General features: G+C 41.5%; 1 protein-coding gene across 1 annotated transcript in view; it reads left to right on the forward strand.

Annotated features, from left to right (window-relative positions):
• Nucleotides 1–2,353: 2,353 nt before the first annotated feature.
• SCRN1 (secernin 1) overlaps nucleotides 2,354–17,360 on the forward strand; it is a 40,662-nt gene continuing 25,655 nt past the window's right edge. Inside the window, exons 1-2 of the mRNA XM_074861839.1 lie at nucleotides 2,354–2,504; nucleotides 12,936–13,095. Coding sequence (XP_074717940.1) covers nucleotides 12,937–13,095 — 159 coding nt within the window. The 5' untranslated portion in view covers nucleotides 2,354–2,504; nucleotide 12,936. The remainder of the gene's footprint in view (nucleotides 2,505–12,935; nucleotides 13,096–17,360) is intronic.

Consider the following 17,360-nt stretch of genomic DNA (forward strand, 5'->3'; position numbering starts at 1 on the left):
TTTCAGTGATTCAAATCACCTTTCAGTTACGTATTTTAAGCAGGAGATATCCAGGCTTTTTTCTATTGCAAAACACATTGAACTGTGATTCTGATGACAGCAAACTGATAGCAGAAGAAAACAAAGCTCTTGCTTAAAATACATAATGGAAGATCTTAGAGTATGAAGGGCTCCATGTTGCTAATGATCAGCCCTGCTTTTTAAACAAAAGCATTGAGCCTAAGTAATGACTTATAAATTAGTCCCTATTCAGGTTACTGATATACCCCCCAAAGGTGCAGATGCCACAATATTTCACAGTCACTGAGTTTTAGACTGAGAACAGCAAAGCATTTTCTCCTTTGGTTATATAATGAAGTTGCAACTTCTGGCCTGCGATTAAGTTTGACAGCAAGGGTGTCCAAAGCTTACCCATAATTTCTGAACACATTCAGACCCCTTCTGCTGCTTGTGGTGATGACAGGAAATGCTTTTTGCTGCATATGGTTCCAGGATTCTTCTAGAATTTTCGTTTCGAGTCCCTTATGCAGATTCTGTACGGCTTTTTGTTTTTCTTTTACCAGATTACTAAAGTAGATCTACTGATCTAATATGCAGTGTGATATTTAAGTGTCTTGATTCCTATGTTGCAGGAGTGCACGACATGTAGTACTAACTGAAATTTGAACTATCAGTCCTGTGCTTTTGGTGGCAATTGATTCTGCAGACATGTTAGGCTGGCTTGGCCCATGTTAATGCGTTAGGCTCCTGAAAAGAAACAGGAAGAAAAGCAAATATCTTGAGGAACCCAACTCCAACCACCAAGTTGTACAGCTGCTGACAGGGTACTTTCAGGTAATTAGTTCTGCTCTCAAAAAGCATTAAAATCTGTAAAATGAGACAATAGCTGAGAATAAACCTCTTGGATTTAGGCACAAAGTTCTTTTATAGATTTCTACATTTCCTGTGCCTTCCCCAGGTTCCACACTGCTGCACCAACCTAACATACTTGCTTCTTCCTGCGCTTATGCTGAAACGCTCTAGTTCTTAATGCTCTTTGTTCTGTCTACTGGCTCATCCTTGCCTCTCTGACCTCCTCCCCAGCTTCCTTTTAACCTTCCCATCTTCCTGTCAAACATACTTGGCAGTCCCTTCTCCACACTAAGTGTCTGGTCTGGGGCAGGCATTGGCAGAGCATACAGCAAGGTTCCTGTCCTTGAAGACAGAGATAGAAGCGTTAAAGGTGCTGCTGCGTGCTAGCAAACCATGATTGTTTCCCTAAACCAGAGTCATTTAACTGGGTAGCTGTGGACCTGCATGATTACACCTAGCAGTGAAACTATTTTCACCTCTGCATGGAGGCACAGGTTGTGTGCTGAGGATGGAGCACACGGGACAGCCCCATTTGGGTAGATTTGGCAAACAGAGCTGGCTACCTGCTCCACGCGGCGAGGCATGCTGTGCTCTGCACAGGGCCTCAGAGGGATGGTCAGTGCCATCCTGCTCCGGCCTGGCAGTGCTGGTGCCCTTGCACCCAAAGAGCTGAGAGGTCCCCAGGGGTTCAGCCGATGGAGGGGCAGAAGCCCGCTGTGACGCTTCACACATGGCCAGCAGAGAAGTCCCCAGTTGCAAGGTCATCCCCTCAGCTTTGTAAAGTTTGCTGGACTCATCTGGTGCTTTGACTGGTCGATGAAGTAGCAGGCACATTTTAAATGGTTGGACTAGATGATCTTCAAGGTCTTTTTCAACCTAGATGATTCTGTGATGAAATTACCTGCTTTGCTTTCTACTTATCCTGTGTGTGTGATGGAGGAACACAAGTTACCAATCCAATTATATGACTAAAACTGAATAAATGAGCCCCTTCTCTTCCAACACCTAACGTGAAGGGAGCATTCATGCCCCCTCTTCGTCCCTGAGATGGGCTGAGGGGCGACATGTGCACCGCTCGCCACCCACGCCTGCAAAACGTGGACGCCTCTTCTTGGTGCTTCCACGTCCTCGCACTTTGGTGGCCTTCACCTCGGTGTGGTGTTTGAGGGTGCACCCACCCACGCGAGGCACCAGCGGCCACCACCTCTTGCCCTGAAGGTGGCAAGCTAGGAGCCAGGACGGCCGCTCTCCCTCACGGAGGGCGTCGGGGAGACCCCGGGCAAGGTCGGGAGCGGCTCTGAGGGGAGGCTTGGTACCACCTGGGCAGCCGGCCAGCTACGCCGTGAAACGCCAGAAACGGGCGGTCCCCAAGGCCCGCGGTGACCGGGGGGCAACCCCCGCCCAGGCGGCGCCGGAGGAGGGGCGCGGTGGGACGGCCGAGCTGCGCTGACCCTGGCGGGAGCGAGCCGCAGCACCGCCGACCCCTCCGCTGCCTCCGCTGCCGCCGCACCGGCCGGGACTCGCGGCGCGGAGCGGTTCGGCGGCGGCTGCGCGCGCAGGGGGGAGGGGGCCGCGCGCCGCCCCTGCTCCCACCGGTAGGGGCCGCCGCCGCCAGGCTGAGGGGAGCGGAGCGAAGCGTGAGGCGCGCTGAGGTACGGTAACGGTGCCGGGGATGCTGTGGGGCAGGGCGGCATCCCCCCGACCCCTGCCTCCCCCGAGCGACCGGGCCGGGGTCTCACTGCTTGGCGAGGGGGGAGGGTGCGGGGTCTGCGGGCAGCGACCCGCCCGGCGGGGCTCGCCCCGTTAGCGCCGGGCGGGGAGGGGAGGGGGAGGGGAGGATGGCGCAGGGCCGGTGTCCTGGAGTCGGTGCGGGCGCCGTCCTCCGGCGGCGTTGTCCCTAGGCGCCTCCGCGCACCTGCTGCCGCGGCGGCGAGAGGCACCGCGCCGCCCTGGGCGGGGGCTGCGGGCACGGCGTAACATGGCTGCCCCGCAGGCCTCCCCCGGCCCGGGGGGGCGGCGGGCCCGACGGGGGCTGGGCCCCGGTGGTGAGGGGGGGGGGGACTTGGTGTTTGGGGCTGGCATCGGCAAACGCCGTCCCCGGCTGCCCCTTGCCGTGCAGTTCGAAGCAAGGCTCGCCGGTCTCTCTCTTCGCTGGCTGCCCTCTCTACTAGCTGCTGCTTTCCTTTCTGCTGCCTAATGACCAGGCGTGGGTTGTTGTCCCTCCTTGGGTTTTTTTATTTTTGAAGGTGCCTTTTCGTATAGTCACCTTGAAATCTAGATGCCTTCATGTGCATTTCTAAGCATACTGTTACGCTTAGGTAGGGTATGCGATGGTTCCGTTCACTTGAGCAGGCTGATGAGCAGACGTACCTTCCTGTAAGAGGCTACAAAACTGACATCTCTATTTGTGGTACTATAATAATACTAGACACTATGATTAACCTGCCTTAAAAAAAAAAAAAAAAAAAGGACATTTTCTCTAATACCAATAACTAGAGGGGAAAAGACAGTTTTATTAAGGACCCTGATCCTATGAGTGCACATGTGTATAAATCTATACCTATGAAAAACGGCCTTAGAATTGAGTAAAGCCATCCATAGCTGTAAGATATGAAACTTTAATAATCCCAGAGAAGTGGTTGTGGTGCAGTACACACAGTAAATTCTGTGATGCAAACTACCCGTGTATGCTAGATTTACTCAGTAGTTTAGAAGATAATACATACATGAACTTGTGGGAAGTGGAGTGACTGACTCGGTTATAGACTATTACCATTTCAACTGTTGGTCTAAAAGCTGGTTTAGAATTAGGGATTTAAAGCACCTCTAAGCATGCTGGTTTGTTCATAACATGCACCCCAAACCTGCTAGCCAAACAAAAAGAAATCTCCAAACAAACCCTCAATCATATATATTTAACAAGCTGATCTCTGTAAACACGGGACTTCCACCGATTTGCAGTGAATCAGGACTGAAGTTAAACCATTCATAGTGTTGTGAACTTTTCCAAGCAGTTTAGATCCCAGAGCTTACATAGACAGTCTAAAAAGGCAGGTGTTATATTGAGGCAGATGTGGTGGATAGAAATCCTTTATTGATGTGAGTAGGCTTTGTCCTCCCCAGAAGAGTATTTCTGATATTTAGAGTTTGAGATTTTTATGGTAACTCCTTTTTTGGAAGACCTTTGTAATTTTTTTTTCCTGGTAAAGTAGGGCATGGCTTAAGCTCCGTTTATTTACTCTTGCTGAGTTTGGTGGTTTTGGTAAAGGGTACTGAATTTGGCTCTCTGTCCTCCCCTTCAAAAGTCATCAACCATGGATGTTTTACACAGCTTGCATGTGGAAAAGTGTGCTGGTTTATGCTAGAAGCTTCTACTAAAAATGTCATTATTATGGACTTGAAGAGTTGTGAAGCTGGACATTGTCCCTGTAGTGTGTTGGCCTTCTCTTCCTGTAAATTCAGCAGACTGAGAAATTGCACGGAATTGCTACTACACCTGCCTCTATGTAAGGTAACCAAATGGCTAGTTTCTGCCACGATGTGTTGCATTACATCCTAACATTTGAAAATTGTTGCTAGTATTGCAACAACTTGCTGTTGTTTTAGGTTGTATTTTAAACTAAAGGGAGACTTCCAACAAGATACTTTGATGCTTTTTATTTTACCCCTCGTTGCTAATTTGGAATGACCAGCAGTCAGTGTGCGTTAGCCAGCTGTGTGTGGAGGTGGACAGTCTCCTGTGCAGTGATGAAGACCTAACCGAACTGCAAAACTGGATTGTGCTGGCTCTTGACAACCAGTGAAAGCTACATGGGCTTTCACTGCAGCAGTTATGCAGCAGTTAGGGACTTTGCGTTATGAAGTTGTGTGTTGTACAAAGATGCTTTAGATGTTAGGAGCTCCTAACAAGGGTCTGTGCCCCAGTGGCAGAAGCAGGGAAACAGGTGCTTCTCTATGAGATGGAGAGTGGTACAAATCCGACCTTAGACTGCAGGCTGGAATAGCAGCTACAAAAGGAATAGAGTTCTGTGACTGCTTGGAGACTTAATTAAGTGCATTGACATCCACTCAGTGAAAAGTCTGTATAAATAATGAATCTTCCCTGTATGCACAGCCTGTGATGGAAATGAGACTGAAATCTGTTGTCTTCTGGATGACTGACCCTGATTTGCTTTTAAATAGAACTATGTGTTCATTAACATAATTCAGATTACTTGAGGCAAAAAATAAGATCCTATCTTCTTTTGAAAGATGCCTACTTTGAAAGGTTGGACAAGGGTGTATTAGACTGGTTGGTCAAGGGACTGTAAACTTTTTTAACAGCTGAAATCTTACAATTTCTTAGGACGTTACATGCTGAAGAGTTTTGCCATGCTCATTTGATGGCCAGTATCTAGTTTGTTAGTCTTAAGAAATCTGGCAGTTGTTGCCAGGAATATTCCAAATTTTCCCACATGCAGCAAGAGAAATATTTTCAATTCCTTCCAGGCCTATTATGCATTTGCTCAGTTAAATGACTGAGGGGGGCGTGCTGCTTAGGAGCGCTTTGAAGCACAACTTGATTTTATGCCTGTTTAGGGAATTGATACTTCTTGTAATTCAAAAATTAAAGTACACTTTCTAGAGAAAATGGCCACCCCAAATCTCTGACTAGAAGTTTGAGATGTTGCTTATTTTGAGCAAATCTTAAAGAATTTTTCAGCATGTAGTTAATGTGCAAAAAAGAAGAGAGACAGAGAAAAGTTGAGCATGGCTTGCTAAGTTTTAGCTGCTGATAACTCTTCTTGGATATCTTCTCAGACACAGCTTAGAGGGACAGAGACAATCGAATTTGAGTGTGGCACCTTCAGATGGTAAATTGGTATCATCATCCATTGGTAGTAAGGAAAGAGTCAAACAGTTTGACCAAGGTCTAATAATGAGATGTCCAAACCATAGCGACACCGAGAGTTGGCATAGTTTTGTGCTTTATATTCAGGAACAGCCTTTGCTTTCATTTATTTGCTTAATAAATGCAACCTTCCTCTCTCCTGATAAGTCATGCATTAAAACTGTCCAAACTGCCAATTAAAAAAATAACCTTTCAGTGTTTCCTAAGATGGAAACAATATTATTATTGTGCCTTTCAGTTTGCTGTCTTTGTTCTGTGCCTGCAGCTGAATGAATTTTGCTTTTCATTTCTGTTTTTGGAAACATTGCTTTTCTGCAGGATGCAGAGATCACATGTCTCTATGTGCATAAGACACTAGGCTTGATTTGTAAATGGAAATACAAGCTTGTCTCAGGCACAGGAAACATCTTAATTTGAAAGTTAAAATGGAGGTTCAAAACCAACAACTAAACCCTGAACGAAGTTTTCACAGTTGTAGCTGACCTTTTTCCTGCCACCTCATTAAAAATAGGTAAGAGTTGAGAATAAATAATGTGTGGCCTATTTGATATATTCTTCCCTTCCTAATGAGAGAGCCTTGGTCCAAATCTGAGGACCCTTGTTCAGATGCTGCCTCTCAGTTTTTCACTGTAAATGTTTCTTGCAGGTTAGGTCACTTACTGTTTCTGGTAGCCATGAAAACAGATTTATTGAAATCTTTAAACAGGACTGAAATAGTTCAGAAGTATTAGCACAGCTGGGTTTCTGTTTTATAAAAGCCCAAAATACAGTGAGAGAAGTCATCCTTTAATACACAGAAACAAGTTGTATGTCTTCGTAAAAGGTTTAATATGCTCTCTGGACTTTAAAAGCAGCTCAGCTCAAATCTTTTTTTGCGATATAAATGTTAAAGAAAATGCTGTCATCACCAGAATGCATTCAGAATTTGTCAGCCAGGAGTTTAGCAGCCTCTGCATTTCTGGTACCTAAAGCACCTGTTCCAGACCAGCTTTAATTTGAAGAAACTATAGAAGTGAGGGTGGAAAAATTAGGCTGTGTGATCAGTGAAGCTGATGTTCTGACCAAACTGCTGTGGAGGTCTGAGATGAAACTCCAGTGTTGACCCTCCCACCCTTGTTTTTGTGGACACCCGCACTGTCTTGAAAACACGGTGTTGATTATCACAGCATTAACAATGGGTTATCTAGGACAATCATAGGTGTGCTTGAATAACTGGCGGTTAGGAGAGTTTTAGACTTCACCCTGTATGACTCTTTGGTTATGTCTGTGCTTCAGAAAGCTCGACAGTTATGCCAGCAAAACTCTTGAAGACAAACTTAGAAAATGTTTGAAAGACGAGTTTGTGTGATGTATTTATGCAACCTCACTAAGTTGAATGAAAGCAAAGTGTGTTGTTCGTGCTACCATCCATGCTGGAAGACTTGCTAGCACAGCTATGCTAAGTAATGAATGCAGCAGTTATGCTGCAAGGTGAAGGTTTGGCTTGATCAAACTGAAGTTTTGCCAGCTTGTGAGTCAAATCATATCAATACAAAGCAAATTTTACAGGTAAGTTCTCATAGTAACATGAGGTGAATGCTGTTCTGTTGTGCTGACTGCTTTGTCTCACTAAACTTTTCTTCCTTAATATCTGCTTGAGCATTGTTTTGATTTCTTGTGAAGAGGAGCTTCACAATGGCAGTAGCTGACTTCTCATGTAATATCTTTTACTGGTCTGGTATTGCTCTACATGATGATGACTATGTATTGTTAAATTTTTGGGCAAGAGACTATATTGGTGTAGACAAAAAACTATTTGCATAGAGTATTAAAGGGCAGAACTGTTTGTACATGTGCATCACTTAACATGTCCTAAATGGTGCCTTGTCAGGAAAGGAGTATCTCTATGTGTAGGACTAGCTACTTCAGAATTTTTTCATTTGGTGTAAATCTTGATTAACAATAAATCTTAATTAGCATTTCAGAAACACCAGCTAACCTAACTTGTATTAAAACCAAAAGGTTTTTATATGTGAGTTTAGGAGCATCTTTAGCTTTTCTTGAGACAAAGTAGCAGGGCATTAAGTTAGCAGCAATTAAAAAAGTATGAAGAGCAAATATTGGTTCAGTTCAATAAGCATGAGTTAAATTTCAAGACACCTTTCTTTTGACCCTGCTTTCTCATGCTGATCCTTTTTATTGCCCTCTGTTTCCTAGTGAGTGCTGCACTTTCATTATAAGCCTATTGTTTTGTTTTCCAATTGAAAGAAAAGACAGAGAAAATAACTTGCTGTTGGGAAAAGCAGTTTTACTGTTTTAGAAATACGCTTTGGAATTGCTTGAACAATATGTTGTTAGAAGAGCTTCAAAACCTAATAGTTCATAATATTGAATTTTTATTTTGGGTATTTTTGATTTTAATAAATACAGCAACTATGAAAGCTGTTGGCAAGCCAGTTTTCACATAATTTTTAACTCTGTAAAACTAGTAATTACTTCGTGCTTAATGTCTTCGTGGTATTTTGGCAAACAAGGAAAATTAATTGGCTTGAAAAGAGTTGATATCTATTTGATATGGGAGGATAAAGTTATTTTTCTGAGAAGTGATTTTATTGTAGCAGTCAAATTCTTGAACTTCATAAAAGATTATTTCAGTATCAAATTGCAGCTTTCAGAGAAACAGTACACAGTGTTATTCTGGAAAAAAACCCCAAACAAGTCTTGAGCAAGTTAGCAAGTTTGGCCTCTGACTTGCTAAGCTCAGAGTGCTTTGTTGTGGATACATAGCTATTTCAGTTTTCCTGGGTCAGGAGGAAGGCTCCCAAACACACAGAATAATTTATGCCCGTCCCTATTCTCCTAGGAGTGGGGCTTCCGTCTCTGTCAATCATGTGTTCATGAGGGGAGGACAGGATACTACTATCTGTCCTCCATGTCTGTTGTTATAGGGGCATTATTTGTCTCTTCCTGTCAGCCTCTACATCCGAACAATGTTTTCATTAGATTGTCACAACCTTTATGTACAGACTTTTATTCCTTGTTGACCACTGTAAAAGTCAGATTGTGGACAAATTTTGACACTAATAGGGCAAGTTGTTCTCATTAGAATTTGTGACCCTTCTTAATGCACATTAGCATTTTTAAGATCCTCATACTGTGACATGGAAAATAGAGTGAAATGTTCCAAATCTTGATATTTTCAACCTGAAGATTAGTATTTTATGTCTATCATGATTTATGGGTTAGTTTTGTTGAGGCAGTGCTAGGCAATAGCACTTTCATGTTCACCCTATTTCAGGAGTATGGTGATGTTTGGACATGTTTATAAAGCCCTGATAATTGTGGTACCTGTTGTTTCACATTGTGATGTTTGGAGCCAGACATTGCCCAGTGGGTGCATCAAAGTACTTACGAGCTCATCTGACAGTAATGGTGATTTGTTTGTAGAATTAATTTGACTTGGCAGTCTCTAAATGAGATTTAACACAATGAGAGAAGATCTTAATACAGGAACTTGTTAAACAAAGCTTATTCATAGTGTCAGAACACAAACTAAGCTAAGTGCCATAGTGACCAGGAGACTCTGGAAAAAAAAAAAAAAAAAGACCGTGTGCAATATTGCACCCCAGCTGTAGCATGTTTTTGCCAAATAAAAGGATACCAAGTGGAGTATATTACCTTGTGGCTGTTGCTCAGAACTGGTTTTCCAACCTTTGTGCCCACCCTAACTCTAGGCCAACCAAGTGTGATGCCTGTTAACTACAGGAAACTGCAGCAGTGATTATGTAGTGACATAGCATAATGTACAGCTCTTTGTTTGTAGTGATTTCTTATGCAGAATGGTTTTGGATGTAGCCTATAACAGACTATATGGTTCCTGTTTCTCTTAACTTGCAGTGGCCCATCCATGAGTGTAATGGTCTGCAATCAAATCTAGGGCCTGTTGACATACAGAGTAAGCTTACCTCTGTCTACGACAAAATGTAGCTCTGAGATATGATCTGTTGAGCAAATCAGGCCTGGATGCTAGCATGCTCTGTGTGAAGAACTGCGTGAATGAGCAACAAGGTGTTCTTTAAGACCTATTTGCAGTCATTCCCAGTGTTTTCTAAGGTTTTCAGGATTGCCTTTCATTGGAGGAGCAAATACTGGGTGAAAAAAGAGTAGGGATTAACAGTAGGTAGTTTTGTAAACTAGCCTGATTTATCAGACTACTGTGAAGGAGGAATATTTTGTTCCTCCTGTAGATGAAAGATGCTTCTTTGGTATTGAGTCAGGATGGTACGTTGTGAGAGGACAAAGAGGTGGCAAATGTGTGGGAATGACAACCTGAAGTTGAACTAAGGAAAAGAGAAAATGAAGTAGGCAAGTAGAAGTGTCCTGCTTAGAGAGGTAGCTGCTAATGGACTGCTTTAGTTACATGATGGAGGAAGATGAAGTTCAGTAGTGTTCTGAACACACACAGGTTGTGGGTGTATCTGAGAAACTGCCATTTGTCATATTTAAAATGAATCAAATGAGGTTCTAGGAAAGATTTCTACCTGGAAAAATAAGTAGATTTAAACTGTAGTAGCTAGCTTCCTTCTCTGGAAACATAATTTAAGATCCCAGTGCCAACTCTTAGGACAATCATGTTTTCAGTACGAGCTTGTAACATTCAGCTCGTAGTGTTTCACTGTTATACCCCCCTGTATGAAACATACTGTGTGTTGAAGTGAACTCTAGATGTAGAGTAGATTACTCATACTTACATACTTAAAAAGCATTGCTAAAATGGCAATTTGGTTTTGTTTCAGTATCTGTTGGTATATTTAAGGGAAAAAAATAAAAAACTTCGCAAATACGATTGAGCCTGTCTTGTTCCAAGGAGGACTACAGGAGTCTGTAGAACATTACATACCTACAGGTTTTTAATTCTTTTCCCTGCCTACTCAGTCTGTAGGTATGTAGAAGTCTGCTTTGCATACCTTCCAATTTGTTCAGTAACAGTGCTGAAGTGTTCCTTCCCAACTTTTTAAGCCTACCTCGCAATATGTTTGGTATGTAAGTTGAAGAACTTGTAATAAAAATTAGTACTGTGTATCACTTTAGCCTTTCTTTCTAGGCTGTTGGATGTCTACTGCCTTTCAGCTGTCTTAAGTATTTCAAATAAATCTCCTTAGTTTGTGTTTATTCAAAAGAAGTATTTTCTTTATTCTAATGAGATCCACAGTAAGCCTGGAAGTTATTCAGGATTTTGACTGGTCTGGCAAGGCATCAAAAGACAGATTTAGAGCACTAAATGATGACTTATCTGAAGGTAGATGTGAACTCTCAGGGTGCTGAAAAGCCATTATGTTGACATCACCAACACAGCAAAATAAATGTAAATCCACATATTTGGAGTAATTCATAGCAAAATACTGAATGGTTTCATTAGTGATGAAGGTTGGGCAATGCTTTACATGTTGCATTTCTGTTTAATCACAAATGGTCTGATGACTCACAACTGATAAGAGTGGCAATTAAAGTGGGGCTTTGTCTTCATGTCTGTCAGCAAGATGCTCACCTAGAACCTGTACTGAGGCTTAGTGGCACAGTATGGAAGTCTGCAGGTAGGTGTCCTCTGCCTGATGTGTTTTATCAGCTGAAGTCATTCCAATTTTTATTAGCTTGTCCTTTCCCACTGCTCAAAACTCTGCTTGTAAAAAGGGGTTGATTTGTTCCTTAGTGCATTTTCAACTCAACTGGCTGATTATTCTTGTATATAATCTTATGTAAATTAAAAGGTTGTGTGAGTTCTGTAGACAATTCATCACCCCGCATTGTGTTGATAGAGGACACCTTTAACACACATCTTCTCTTGAAGTTTTTTTTTGCAAGGCTGAGCATCTGTGTGACCTGTTCATAGTCTGTAGGCAAACTCTTAAGAGTATTCGTCACAAACAATTACCACTTTATGGATTATAGCCTTTATCCAAAAGGCATTCTTTTTCTAGTTTAATATTGGAAGCCTGCTATTCTGCCAGAAGTGTGTGCTCAAATGGTACTGCTTAAAAAAAAAAGTCAAATTTGAATGGTTTGAGAGATGTCCAAGTTAATGATCAAAACCAGCTTTGCACACACCCCCACTCCTAGCGTTGTCTTTCAAATAAATTACCAGTTTTTTAGGGGAAACTTTTGATTATATTGGTTGTTTCTAAGGAGTCCAAATGTGTGCAGATATTTTTTACTTGTTGAGGATATTGTGGAGGGAGGTGAGGAACATATTTGTTCATTTTGGGTCTGGAATTTCTAATGCAATGGTAAGATCTATGAAGAAATCTCAGACATCTGTCTTGAGTAATATTTTAACAAGCAATAAACACCCCACCTTTTTCTTTTGTAGGCGTATGTGCCAGAAGTTTCCCTGAATGGTGGAAAAAATGTCAGATACGGCAGTGCACACAAGACCAGCTACAGTAGTGTCATAGTCCTGAAACAGTTTACATATTTTATTAATATATTGTCATTGCAAATACTTAAAATCTTAACATATTTGTGCTATCCTACAAGCATTTTAAAGAATATTCACATTAGCCTGCATAAACAAATAAACTGCAATCAATTAACTTTAGGCAAGAGCAGCAATGCACTCAAACCACAGAGAAAATAAAGTGCAATTAGTGCTTCAGTCTCTTGCTGATCTGAGTAGATAAATTGACAAGACAGTTTTTGATATAATTGTGCTATATCTTTGTTCTGTTTCCAGTTACACCATTGTCTTCCCTCAGGAATCCCTCAAACATGTTTTCTCTCTCCTTTTTTAAAATACTAAACAGAGATTGTAAATTATTTAAAAATTATTCTGTGTCTCTGCACTTGCCTGAGTCAGCAGAATACATCTAGGTCATATGTTTCCGAACAGCTCCGGTGCAGAATATCTTTTTTCTGTGGGGACTAAGTAGACTCCTTAAGGTACAGTTATCTTGCTGGTTTTCCTCTTCTTTATGCCTTCACAAGGCTTGGTTGAAAAATGTCTGAAAATGACTATAAATCTTTTTATTAAATCCAGATAAGCTTCCTCTGATCTGACCTGCTCTTCTGTTATCATTGGACAATCAACTGACAGATAGAGGGAATGCATTGTCTCTTAGCTACAGCAAGTAGTGGTAGACTGAATGATTCTCTAATGCATGCAGTTATAATTCAGCAAACACTAGTTTTGTTTGTTCACTCTTCCTTTCCTTTCCAGGATGGCTGCAGCTCCCCCAAGTTACTGTTTTGTAGCCTTTCCCCCATGTTCTAAAGAAGGGCTGGTGGTGTTTGGAAAGAACTCTGCACGGCCTAGGGATGAAGTGCAGGAGGTGGTCTACTTTGCTGCTGCAGCTCATGATCCAGGAAGCAAAGTTGAGGTAAGGGTGAATTGTTGCATTCAAACTGTGAGAAATTACTATTATTGGAAGAAATGAAGAAATTGTGGAGTCCTTGTTCCCTTCACTCAAGCTTCTCTTGAGTAGAGACAAGATTTTTTTAAAGTCCTGAAAGTGAAACTTGTAACTTTTTTGTTTGAGGAAAAATCCGTGATCTGTACTTTCTCCTGCAGACAGGCTGAACTGTTCATATCTCAGATTCCTGCACCGTGGGGTCTATCGCTTGCCTTTTCCTTTTAAGGGAAAAATATCCCAGCTAACTGGAACTAGAAGCAAATTTTCAAAGTTTGTCACTTGCCATATGAGTTGTTCTCATTCATGGTGTTTGTTTGACCGTTGTAATGGGGTCTGACTACGCTAGGCATGTTGCAAAACAAGTAGCCAGAATTCTCTGCCTCAAAGAACTTTTGCTCCAATAAGGAAATGTGAGAGCAGGAAAATAAGAGCATAAGCTTGGTAAGCCAAACATACCTCTCGTACATATGGTTGGCTTTGATGACATGTTTTGCAGCTGAGGCACCTTCATCAGGGTCAATTTTTGGTGCTGTGCCTTCTCGCTGGATGTGGAGTGCTGAAGCTGGACGCTGATGCCATGGATGTAGGTTGAAAGGGACCCTGATGGAAGTAATTTTAATTATAGTCTGTTACTGCAGCCTCACTTTACTGACAGGAGAAATGAAAGGATAAGCAGATGTGGAAGGATGAAGCAGAGGGGAAAAATGAAACAAGACGACAGGAAGAGGGAAGAGTGTTCAGTGATGGTGGAATGAAGAGACTGAGACAGCAGAATGAAAGACAAGGATTGGTGCAGGTAGCCATTTTAGCAGAGAACATGGAGCCTGATCAATCTGCACTGTCAGGAGCTTTTGGAGTCCACATGTTCTTGCTCTGTCTGGCAACTGGGAAAGCAGGAGCTGTGATGTTCCCTGCATTCAGCTTCCTTCTGTCCCTGTGGCTGTGCAGAAGGCTCAGGACATGAGGTGTTCTGCACCAGGCTGGTGTGTCTCATCTCTACAGGTCCTTTGTGGATATAATTGTCGCTTCCCCAGAACAGATCTTAAGGCCAGTGCCAGTTTTAATTGTCTTTCAAGTGGGACGACTTCCAAAATTCAGAGGATGTGGTGCTGCTCTTTCTAACAGTTAACGTTCTCTTGATTCCCATTGCTACCAACATCTAGTACAACTCATGCATTATTAAATGGTTTAATCTTGGATATAAAGAAATTCCCCCCCTCATCCAAAAGCACTAACTGCTGTTAATTGCAGTGCTATATCGGTAGTGCAGTTGTAGACCTGTGCTAGCATATGGAACGAATCTGTGGCAATAGGACAAGAAGAAAACTTCAGAACAGTTTTTTTAAAGCTTCTCTTCATAGTAGTGGAAAAAAAAAAAAGTTCTGTTATTGTGGAAGAAGAACTTCCAAAACCTGCTCTGGAGTGTTTGTATACTTAAAGGAGAATACTTTGTAGGAGCTTAATGTTAGAGTACTTGATTCTTTTGGTTTCCTTGCCCCATATCTTACTCTTTGAGACTGTCATAATTTGCTGAAGAGTATAATTAAGCCATGTATAATCTATTATGATCCCTCTCCCACCCCATGATGAACCAGTTTAATACCTTTTATAGAATTCAGTCATAAACTGGACTCTTTTGCCAGCCCTTTTGGAAACAGGGAGCACAATCCCTTTGCCCAGCACACTGCAGTTTGTAGATTTATTCTCCCAAACAGTATCTGCAAGCTTTCCCCTTAAATGTTGAATTTTTTTTTTTATATGAAGGTAAAATTTGTTGTAATGTGGTGAAGATGCCCTTTTAGACAAGGCACTGGAGTGGGCTAATAATTTTTTTTTTTTTTTTAAGCAGGGGCTTACAGCCTAATTAGATAGGTACTTTGTCCTCTGCTAGTCTGTGCTACTGCATAATTTTTCATTAGCTAGCCTGAGGTTTTGCAAGTAAGTGCTGTACAGAAAAATACAGGCTCCAGATGTTTCTGAAATTCTTTCGATTTCCTCCCAGTACAGAATAAAAACATCTTCAGTTGCTCTGGGAGCAGTGCAAGCAATTGCTTATCACTGCGTCTTTATCACACTCAGCACTAAGTATTGTTAATGTCGTCTTCTTTCTCTCAAAATACTCATGGGTTTTTTGAGTAGAGTAAGCTGGTTAAAACAAGATACTGATTTTAATTGTTTTATTGGATCTAAAGGCTGTCTCGTAGCTTTGCAGAGTCCTTTAACTGCTCTCCTTTGGACAGACCTAAGCATAGATTTAGTTGTTAGTTTTTCTTTAAAGTTCAAGATTTTTTTTCCACCTTCAGAGAGAGAGTGTGTTCAATCAAACAAGTCTAGCAAATACCAATGTTGTAGAGTAATTCTCTTTAGAAATAACCCATTTTTTTTCTTCTTTTAAAACTGGCCACTTCAAAGGTCTTTTAAGAAGTATCATAATCCCCTTTGCTGTAGAAATTGTGAAAGATTGACAGAATCAATAAAAGCTCTACAATCCAAGTTTTAGGCTGCTAGATTTTCTTCTAGATTTTGATGTTTTATGAATTTAAGGATGCTAGTGAATAAAAAGATTGCAATGTCAAACATGCTAACTCTTTGATGGCAGAAGCGAAGTAAGGTCTTCAGTTTTTGTTAATTAGATGAAATGTATGTATTTCTCCTGTTGTAGCGATGTGTCTAAGATACTCTTGTCTTATGACACATACATGCTTACCTATAGGCAGAGCTTGTGAAAAGTCTGTTACTTCCTTGTGTACTGTTAGTGGTACCTCTAAAAGTTAAGAAAAGCTTTAAGGAAGGACTTGAATTCAGCTGCATCATGTTTTTTAAGTGGCAGGCATGCAACATTATATCCAGCTTTTAAGCCAATTTACTGAGTTGTCAGAGGTAATTAGCTAAGGGGGAGTGGAGAGGAAGGTCAGAGCTTCTAGGTGTAGCCTTTGACATATTCAGAATTATTACTTTGTTTTTTAAAACCCGTGAAAACTGCCAACAGTTCAGTTATGGTTGGGTGGTGTTTTTTTTTTTTTGCTACAGCTTTCCTTCCCTTGCGTTTTATAAAACTAACTGAACAGGTCTGAGAAAATTAAATGTACTTTGCAAATGGAAAAATATGATTGACCAATTTCATGCTACTGTTTTTCTAAATCAGTAATCCTTTGTGCCTCTGACTAAATCTTCCCTCTCATCCATCCTAGCATGTTTGTTTTTTTCCAAATGAACAGCTTTTCTCTCCATTCCATATTGTACATTTGTATTGTTTTCTTATGCTAGATGCGTGATCCTTTACCTTCACTGGGCAATGACGGTGGACTTGCTTTTCATTATATTCTATTCTTTGCAGGTAATGTAATCCAATGTGTATCAAATTTGGATTACTTCTCTAGCTGTCCCTCATATTCTGATCTTCTGTTAAGAGGTGGTTTTCAACACGCCAACAACATGGGTTGTTTTGTAAGACTCTCTCGGGAAGCCTGTATCCTGTTTATGTTCTGTGCTGCTCATGCTTGCAAGTGTGATAATGCATGATGTAACCAAAAATGACACAGTCGTTCAGCTAGATTATTGCCTTGAAGGAATCAGGCAGGCTATGCTATATAGAATCAGCTGGTTTGTGGCAGGGCCTTAAAGAATGGAATTCAGTGAATACTGCAAATCATTTTAAGCTTGACCTTTGTGGCTCAATCTACCAGACAAGTAACCCTGCAGCTAACTCATCAACATAATTCCTCCCTCCCATGCCAGCAGGTTCCCAAGTCCCTGAACAATGGGGCTTTTCATAAAGGTCCATTCTGTGTGTGTGACAGCTTTCTCAAAAGTGTGTTCTTGTCTTGCGTTGTCATTTTGCAGTGGCAGATGCTGATCAGCACACTTCCTTGTTGTATTGGTCAGTCTAGTAAACTTGTGCATGCAGGTAAAATATTGCTCCCTTAAGTATAAATCGGGTTCTCTTTTGAATTCCTTGATTCAAAGTGTGTTCTTTTTTTCCCCAGATTGGATTTTAAGAATTTTTCACATGTTAGTGAGAATTCGTATTGTATAAGTTTTAAGATGCAAGCCTCTCATTTTACTGACTAGATTTGTCTTATCCTCTAGTAACTTACTGCTTGCTGTGATTTTTTTTTTTTTTTCTTTCACCTGAAGAAGTCTTGGGTGGATGATTTTTTCTTAGATTAATTTTCCAGGTGGATTTTTTTTTTCTCTTAGATCAACTTCCCCTTCTTCTAATTTGACCTTTT

The sequence above is a fragment of the Strix uralensis genome, chromosome 1 (genome assembly GCF_047716275.1).
Source record: "Strix uralensis isolate ZFMK-TIS-50842 chromosome 1, bStrUra1, whole genome shotgun sequence".
Taxonomy (NCBI): Eukaryota; Metazoa; Chordata; class Aves; order Strigiformes; family Strigidae; genus Strix; species Strix uralensis.